The sequence below is a fragment of the Nerophis ophidion genome, linkage group LG09 (assembly GCF_033978795.1).
Source record: "Nerophis ophidion isolate RoL-2023_Sa linkage group LG09, RoL_Noph_v1.0, whole genome shotgun sequence".
Lineage (NCBI taxonomy): Eukaryota > Metazoa > Chordata > Actinopteri > Syngnathiformes > Syngnathidae > Nerophis > Nerophis ophidion.
In genome coordinates this window covers 49,629,082-49,639,016 of record NC_084619.1, presented here as the reverse complement: position 1 = coordinate 49,639,016, position 9,935 = coordinate 49,629,082, and the positions used below count along the sequence as shown (strand labels likewise).

The window sequence follows — 9,935 nt, the reverse complement described above, 5'->3', positions numbered from 1 at the left end:
GCGGTATAAAATGGATGGATGGATGTGTGAATGTGAGGATGAATGTTGTCTGTCTATCTATGTTGGCCCTGCGATGAGTTGGCGACTTGTCCAGGGTGTACCCCGCCTTCCGCCCGAATGCAGCTGAAATAGGTGCCAGTACCCCCCGCGACCTCAAAAGGGAATAAGCGGTAGAAAATGGATGGATGGATGTGTGAATGTGAGCGTGAATGTTTTCTGTCTATCTGTGTTGGCCCTGCGATGAGTTGGCGACTTGTCCAGGATGTACTCCGCCTTCCGCCCGAATGCAGCTGAGATAGGCGCCAGCGCCCCCCGCGACCCCAACAGGAAATAAGCGGTAGAAAATGGATGGATGGATGTGTGAATGTGAGCGTGAATGTTGTCTGTCTAACCGTGTTGGCCCTGCAATGAGGTGGCGACTTGTCCAGGGTGTACCCCGCCTTCCGCCTGAATGGAGCTGAGATAGGCGCCAGCGCCCCCCGCGATCCCAAAAGGGAATAAGCGGTAGAAAATGGATGGATGGATGTGTGAATGTGAGCGTGAATGTTGTCTGTCTATCTGTGTTGGCCCTGTGATGAGTTTGTGACTTGTCCAGGGTGTACCCCGCCTTCCGCCCGAATGCAGCTGAGATGGGCTCCAGTGACCCCCCCGCAACTCCAAAAGGGACAAGCGGTATAAAATAGATGGATGAGCTTTCATGGCTCTCTCAGCCAAAAAGGGTTCCGGCGCTAGAGGGCGCCACGAGCTTTCAGAGAGATATTATAGTTATTTGCAACAGGTGGACGTTCACGCTCAAAACATGTCAACTACGGTCCAGACGCGTGCTAAAGGAGTAGATTAAACGTTTCCGAGAAAGCTCGAAAGCGGAAAAATTCAATAACATTTTTTTGTTGCGTTACAGTAACATTTAGACAATTAATGTGACATATCTAAACATTCTGACTGAGGCTGAAGTAGCAGTTAGTGCAACAGGGAGGTGACCAGCAACAAAGAATTGCTTCTCTATGGACGCCCATGAATCACTTTTTCCATCCCCAATACTTTCTTCAGACTGGGCCTCCTTCCAATAACTTTTTTTTTTCTTTGCCGGCAGGACGAGTGGAATGAGTCGCCTTCCTCTACACCAACGTAACTGTACTCGGAACGTTTTTTTTTTCCTTTTTCCTAAACTGGAATACTGTTCTGTGTTGTGGTCTCTTTCAGAAGTAGGCCAGGGATTATCCTCTTTTTTTTAACCAACTTTTCTAGTTCCTTTGTGTTATGTTTTACGTGTGGAAAACTAACCGAAACATTGCTCCCGTCGGGGTCCTTTTTTGACAGACCCGGACATGGATCTCCAGGTGGCGGTTTGGTTTATTTACTGCTTCGTTCTGCCTTCCGTCTTGTTATCAGGTAAGACTTTCCCTGCGATAATTCATTAACAGTCTTGGCGATCGTCGCGTTGTCTTTTTTGTGTATGGCGTACTTTCCATCATGCCTCACCCGAAGCTTGCAATTTTGTGTGGCAAAAATGTTGTACATTTACATGTTCGCTTTGTTTTTTATTTCACAAACACGCGTTTTTACTGTATTCTTTTTTAAAGTGCATGGCCAGAGTGAACGTCAACTCCGCCATGGTCACAAACTGTGCGTTCAACATGTGCGGAATTTCCGCTTAAATAGTGTCAAACTGGTGTCAAATCTGTCGCGTAAATTCTCATATGAAATATTTTATTTGATATAAATCAACGATGTTGTGGCATTTGGAATACACACCAGAAACGGTTTGTGGCGAATACTTTGAGATATGTATTTACTCAGGCCACACCCTGTTATCTCTGCCCCACTTGTGACAGCAAATTAGTGTGGTTGTGAAGTTGCATATTTTTAAACATTGTTTAGGTTCGATTGTTCCCAGCCATGAACTTTTGTGATTGTATTTTCTAAATATTTTTTCGTCCTATTCAATTTGTATGTTTTATAAGCTAATAATGTTAAATGTGCTGCAACTTATTTACAGTAACATTGGTCAAAACCAAAAAAGATATGACAAGAACACCTCCAGTTAGCTTATTTATGTGGTTTGACAGAACAAATCTTTTGACAATTGTCTATTTTTCACAATAACAAAAGCTATGACATGTTTTACAGCCAAATAATTAGTGTTAATGGCTGTCACTCATCCGGACTCCTCATCTGTGTGTGTGTGTATCCATCTATCCATTTTCTACCGCTTATTCCAGGGGTGTCAAACAAATTTTAGATGGGGGGCCACATGGAGAAAAATCTACTCCCGAGTGGGCTGGACTGGTAAAATCACAGCACGATAACTTAAAAACAAAGACAACTTCAGATTTCACAACAAAATTAGGCATAATAATGTGTTACTTTCACAACTGTATATATCGGTATTAGTTGATATCGGAATGGGTAATTAAGGCTCAGGATCTTTCTTTGTGGAGTTTGCATGTTCTCCCCGTGACTGCGTGGGTTCCCTCCGGGTACTCCGGCTTCCTCCCACCTCAAAAGACATGCACCTGTGGATAGGTTGATTGGCAACACTAAATTGGCCCTAGTGTGTGGATGTGAGTGTGAATGTTGTCTGTCTATCTGTGTTGGCCCTGCGATGCGGTGGCGACTTATCCAGGGTGTACCCCGCCTTCTGCCCGATTGTAGTTGAGATAGGCGCCAGCGCCCCCCGCGACCCCAAAAAGGGAATAAGCGGTAGAAAATGGATGGATATATATATATATATATATATATATATATATATATATATATATATATATATATATATATAACATTACAGTGCAGGCCAAAAGTTTGGACACACCTTTCAATGTGTTTTCTTTATATTCATGACTATTTACCTTGTAGATTGTCACTGAAGGCATCAAAACTAGGACACCTGTGAAGTGAAAACCATAATAATAATGAAAATATCAATCCAACCACTGTAGTATCAACCTAATAATGACATCATACTTAGTATTGTTACTGTTGACATTTGTAGGAATCCACTTACTTTTGTTTACCTTCAAGAGCTCTAGCTTGCGGTTAGTTCTTAGCATATCCTCCTATGTTGTGCAGTGTAGCATGTTTCGCTATTCCTCACCCTCAAGGGACGATATTTGTAAGAAACTTTTTGCTGCAATGGCGATGAGGATTACTGGCTTCGAAGTGGCTTTGCACTGTGGAGGGAACTTATCCAGTAGTTTGAATGCTTTATTGTGTTCATTTGTCAAATTTGCAGACACAGTTTGAATACACAGTATGTCATCAACATGCATTATCACAAAAGTATTGAAATCTCAATTGTCGGCCAAATTCATATTTTTTATGTCATCCATCCATCCATTTTCTACCGCTTATTCCCTTTTGTAGTTGCGGGGGGCACTGGTGCCTATCTCAGCTACAATCGGGCAGAAGGTAGGGTACAGCCTGAACAAGTCGCCATCTCATCGCAGGGCCAACACAGATAGACAGACAACATTCACACTCACATTCACACACTAGGGACAATTGAGTGTTGCCAATCAACCTATCCCAAGGTGCATGTCTTTGGAGGTGGGAGTAAGCCGGAGTACCCGGAGGGAACCCACGCAGTCACGGGGAGAACATACAAACTCCACACAGAAAGATCCCGAGCCTGGGATATCTGGTCTAAATCACGCAACCCTGGTGATGGTTTTAGGGCTGTTTGATATGTCCTAAAATTTATACCGAGATATACTTTGCAGCCTCGAGCGATAACAATTAGTGAGGGGTATTGTTTATTTTTTAACCGGTGTATAGGACTTAATGAAAAAAAAAACACAACAACCTTTTAATCTTATGGAATTTAGTGACATTCAATTTGAACATACTAGTAATTCACAGGGATGTCTACAAATAGTCGAAGATTTGACGATTCGATTTGACGGGTATTATCGCGGTATTCTTGAATGTGCTCAAGTACTTAAGCACACATACTGAAATGTTTTGAAAACCGTTTTTTTTTTAATAAAAACATGCACTGTAAGTAAACACAATTTTGCACTTTTTGTTTCTTATTCTTATCATCTGATAGTGTTTCAGTTTTAGTAATTATCAGTCTTTAAATATTGGTTTGTACTGTGGCATTTAAACATCAAAAGTGCGTGTTTCCAAATCCCTTTTTTCCTAAAGCGTTTGTGACCCGATGGTTTGCAGTTAATGATGCTGCATGTTTGCGCCATGTTTTGAATTCGTTTAAGAATAAAAACAAAACTTAAGGGTTACATACAGTATTAAGAAATGTAAATAAGCTATTTAGAGTCCAGCATGACCCAAAATGCATTGCGTTGCCACGTCACACTTTAAAGCCATATACTGGAATGACTGGGTAGATATTATATTATCATCGTCCTTTTTTGTGTTTGTTAATGTTTACAAACGCAGAGAATAATTGCATGGACACAGGAGGACTTTGAGGGCAAATTCAAAGTATTTAAATGAGTAAAAGTGATTAATTTTTAGCTTTGTTTAGTTATGCACTATTGGCTTTGTATTATTTTCTCAAACAATGTACAGTATGTATTAAAATAGTAGTTTAAATATGTTGACAATGTTATACTCTCAGTAGCACTCAGCCTAAATACATTTAAAACATTTACAGTTAATACATGTGATTGGTATTAGTATCGGCCTATGTCACTCTTGGATGATTGAAATCGGCACAATAAACCCTGATCAAACATCCCTAAACTATAACTGCATGTTTTGTGACTAAGACTTCCATTATTGTCATTCAAATTTGAACTTTACAGTACAGATATTGATACTTATCTTGGAATATGTCTACGCATGCAACAAGCTTTATCTGTCCTTTATTGCTTCAATACACAGGCCTGGTTTTACTGCTTGTTGGTTGGACGGTCGGACACACAGTCTTTATAAAGTTTGAATTTTTAAGGCCCAAAAGTTAGGTGATTGAATGGAGGCAAGTTGCTGGTGCCAAGCGGAAAACCAACACCCAGACTGAAACTTGTCCCTTGAGAGCGCCCACATGCTTATTGATTGGCTTTTTAGGGCTGCCTTTTTTGCCAGCTTACCAATCAGTGGTCAGGTTCCAATAAGGAGGAGGCACAATCATTCAGGAGCGAGAGAATGACTGCGTGCTTACCTCTGGGTACTCCAGCCTCCTCCCACCTCCAAAGACATGTACCTGGGGATAGGTTGACTGGCGACACTAAATTGGCCCTAGTGTGTGAATGTCAGTGTGAATTCTGTCTTGTGTTGGCCCTGCAATGAGGTGGCGACCTGTCCAGGGTGAAACACACCTTCTGCCTGAATGCAGCTGGGATAGGCTCCAGCCCCCGTTGCCCCGAAAGAGACAGGCGGTTAAAAATGAATGGATGGATGATTTAAAAACAGTTACTATGATGCTGTTATACTGGTGAGTGAGATCATCAACTTTTTCAAACACTTCTCTGTAATCTTACCGGTGTAGTTTATAGTACATTATATCTAAGACCGATTTTTTATTTTTTTATTTTATTTTAATCTTCTATTCCCCACCCCCCGTTTACCTGTATGTCATCTTTTTTGTAAGGGGCGCTGGAAGCCGGCAGACCCGTCAGCGATCCTGTTCCGTCTCCCTGTAATGTTTGTCTGATCTAGAATGGGATTGTGCTGAAAATTGTAATTTTCCTGACGGAATAAATAAAGTACTATCTAATCAAACCAGGAAGAGAGCAGGTTACAGGGAGTTCTTTTTTTAACCACTACAAGGAGAGACATAGATTTTAAAATGTCAATTAATAAATGACAAGGTGAAATTTGATAACAGACCTAGTCACTAGGGGTGTAACGGTACATGTATTTGTATTGAACCGTATCAGTACCGGGGTTTCGCTTCGGTTCGGAGGTGTACCGAACGAGTTTCCACACAGAGATATTAGGTAACGCACCGCACATTGTGTAAACAATGCAGAGCGAGGCACAACACACGCCAGGCTAGCCGTGACCGGGCTAGGACAACATGTAAAAGCCAGAACTGGAAGACCCTCCTGCCTCGTCAACATCTCCCGTTTGGGAACACTTTGGCTGCGCGGTGCGATACAACAATGGAGGACGGAGGTTTGCCGACATTGTTGAGCAGCAGTAGGGTATGCTTCTGCCAACACGTCAAACATGCTAACCCCTTTGAAGCGTCACCATCGCATTCAAGCAGGCTCTCCTCGGCGAGTCAGGCAGGGCTGAAGCAATAACTGTAGCAATACCATGAATTGATTAATGTGGACCCCGACTTAAACAAGTTGAAAAACGTATTCGGGTGTTACCATTTAATGGTTAATTGTACGGAATATGTACTAAACTGTGCAATCTACTAATAAAAGTATCAATCAATCAATAACAAATGTTTTTATAGCAGCAGATTTAAGACCATCCATCCATCCATTTTCTACCGCTTGTCCCGTTCGAGGTCGCAGCGGGTTGCTGTATTGCATTAAAAACTAGATTTTGACCCATTTCTATGGTTGAAGAACAATAAGCCCATATATCCTCTTACTGCCAAGTTACCCGGGCACGGGGGTGTGGGGGGTTTTGATTAACGTGGACCCCGACTTAAACAAGTTGAAATACGTATTGGAGTGTTTGCATTCAGTGGTCAATTGTACGGAAAATTTAGTGTACTGTGCAGTCTACTAATAAAAGTCTCAATCAATCAATCAAAAAAAGCACTTTATATATAGAACGGTTTTGTTAAGAAACCATTCTGAGCCTTATCTTATTTAGTTTTTATTTTATATATGTTGACCACATTACCCTTAGCGATGGACCCTGTGTGCATATGTATGTTATGCCGTTGTTTACAAATTTGGTAAATAAATAAACAAAAAATGTATTTGTTTTTTTCTTACTGTACCGAAAATGAACCGAACCGTGACCTCTAAACCGAGGTACGTACCGAACCGAAATGTTTGTGTACCGTTACACCCATAGTAGTCACTCGCGAAATATACATATCCCGGACATACATATACTGTAAATCCCGAGGCGGTGGTGTTTGCATATATGTCAATAATAACTGGTGTAATAATGGTAAGATAGTATCACGTCACTGCTCTCCTGATGTTGAACTATTAACTATAAAATGCAGGCCATTTTATTTACCCAGGGAATTCAGTGCTATGATCTTCACAGCAGTGTACATTCCCCCCAGTGCTAACACCAAAGAAGCTTTGAATGCTTTGTACTGCTCCATCAATGAAATGCAAGCCACACATCCAGAGGGCGTTTTCATCGTGGCAGGGGATTTAATCAAGCTAACATGAAAACAGTTTTCCCTCATATGCATCCATATGTGAATTTTGCAACCAGGGGTGGAAGCAGGCTGGACTTGGTTTATAGTAATATTAAACAGGCGTATAAAGCTGCACCTCACCCTCACCTCGGCTCCTCAGACCATCTATCTGTGATGCTAATTCCTGAATACAAGCCCCTGCTGATCAGGAAGCAAGCTACAGTGAAGCAGGTGAGGACCTGGCCAGAGGGAGCAATGTCAGCATTACAAGACTGCTTCGAAACCACAGACTGGGACATGTTTAAAGCAGCCGCCACTGAAAATCACCACACATGTGTGGAGGAGTATGCACAGTCTGTCTCCGCATACATTCAGAAGTGCATGGAGGATGTCAGTGTGATCAAGAACATCCCCACACGGGCCAACGAGAAACCCTGGATGAACAGTGACGTACGTGCAATGCTGAAGGTTCAGAACAAGGCTTTCAAGTCTGGTGACATGGTGGCATTAAAATTTCCCAGAGCTAACCTGAAACATGCCATTAAGGTTGCAAAGCGTGCTCACTGTCAGAAAGTGCAGGACTTCTTCGAGAACCCTACAAACACTAGACGAATGTGGCAGGGCATAAAGGTCATCACGGACTATAAAGCTGCCCCCTGTCCCTGTGACAACAGTATCAGCTTCCTAGATGACCTTAACAACTACTTTGCAAAGTTTGAACCACTTAACACCACTCCGGCGAGAAAATCCATCCCTCGCCCCGATGAGCAGCCGCTCAACCTGGATATAGCAGATGTCCAGAAAACCCCGAGGAGAATGATCCCCCGGAAAGCTCCGGGACCTGATGACATTCCGGGCACGGTGCTTAAGGGATGTGCGGACCAGCTGGCTGGGGTTCTTACAGACATCTTCAACATCTCGCTGACCCAAGCTGTGGTACCATCATGCTTTAAGACGGCCACAATCATCCCAGTGCCTAAAAAACCCATAATCTCCTCCCTCAATGATTACCGCCCCGTTCCACTCACCCCCATCACAATGAAGTGCTTCGAGAGGCTGGTAAAGGAATATATTGTCTCCAGACTTCCACCCAAATTCGACCCATACCAGTTTGCTTATCGCCCTAACCGCTCCACAGAGGATGCCATCTCCTCTGCACTCCACCTGAGTTTAGAACATCTGGAAGGAAAGGACACACACGTGCGGATGATGTTTCTGCACTTCAGCTCAGCATTCAACAACATCATCCCGCAGCACTTGGTGAGCAAACTGGCCCCCCTTGGATTCAGTACCCCCCTATGCAACTGGCTGCTTGACTTCCTTTCGGACAGACCCCAATCTGTGAGAGTGGGCAACACCACCTCCAGTGCCATCTCCCTGAGCACCGGCTCCCCCCAGGGCTGCGTCCTTAGTCCGCTGCTGTTCACGTTGATGACTCACGACTGCTGCGCCAGGTCCACTACTAACCACATTGTGAAGTATGCGAACGACATGACAGTGGTGGGCCTCATCCGTGACAACAATGACATGGACTACAGGGAGGAGGTGAAAAATCTGGCTGGTGCAGAACCAACAACCTGGTTCTGAATGTCAACAAGACCAAGGAGATCATCGTTGACTTCAGGAATCATCAGTCCAGCCACGCTCCACTCTACATCAACGGCACAGCGGTGGAGATGGTAAGCAACACCAAGTTCCTGGGGGTGCAGATAACTGACAATATAACCTGGTCCCTACACACTGGAGCTCTTGTAAAAAGAGCTCAGCAGCGAATGCACTTTTTGCGTCAGATGAAAAGAGCACAGCTCCCTCGCCCCATTCTCACCACATTCTACAGAGGCACTATAGAGAGCCTGCTGACCAACAGCATCTTTGTCTGGACTAGAGCCTGCAATGCCTCAGACTGAAAGTCTCTCCAGAGAGTGGTGAGGACGGCGGAAAAGATCATCAGGACTCCTCTTCCTCCTATCCAGGAGATCGCAAAAAGCCGCTGCCTGACCAGGGCTCAGAAAACCTGCAAAGACTAATCCCACCCCCACCAAGGACTGTTTTCACTGCTGGACTCTAGAAAGAGGTTCCGCAGCTTCCGAAGCAGTACCTCCAGGTTCTGTAACAGCTTCTTCTCTCAGGCCGTAAGACTCTTAAACGCATCATAATTAAATTATCCCCTTAACTCCCCCCAAAATGTATTAACTCGCTAGAATAAAAAATACAATATAACATACATCCATAAACGTGGACGCATGTGAAAAAGTGTAATTAATTTATCTGTACAGTAATCGAATGTATTTATTTATTTATATTTATTTATTAGGGGTGTAACGGTACACAAAAATTTCGGTTCGGTACGTACCTCGGTTTAGAGGTCACGGCTCGGTTCATTTTTGGTACAGTAAGAAAACAACAAAATGTACATTTTTTGGTTATTTATTTACCAAATCTGTAAACAATGGCTTGATCCTTTTAACATTGGGAACACTATAATAATTCTGCCCACGTTAATCCAAATTAAACTGCCTTAAGCTGTTGCTTAGATGAAATAAAATGACACAACTTTTCTTCTACATATAAAAAGTGCCAAATTAAACAGTTTCAAGTCAACTCTTAATGCTTAATTTATTACAGCATTGGGGAAGCCTGTAGTTTTATTATGTAAATGTTATATTTGAATCAACATGTGATAGCAGGG

At 42.9% G+C, this 9,935-nt stretch overlaps 1 protein-coding gene across 2 annotated transcripts in view; it reads left to right on the top strand.

The window, feature by feature from the left end:
* Positions 1-774: 774 nt before the first annotated feature.
* piezo1 (piezo type mechanosensitive ion channel component 1 (Er blood group)) overlaps positions 775-9,935 on the top strand; it is a 199,556-nt gene continuing 190,395 nt past the window's right edge. For both annotated transcript variants that reach the window (XM_061911144.1, XM_061911143.1), the window contains exon 1: positions 775-1,392. Coding sequence is in view for 1 of the 2 variants with exons in the window: in XM_061911143.1 (XP_061767127.1) it covers positions 1,329-1,392 (64 nt within the window). In the remaining variant the exon portion in view is untranslated. The remainder of the gene's footprint in view (positions 1,393-9,935) is intronic.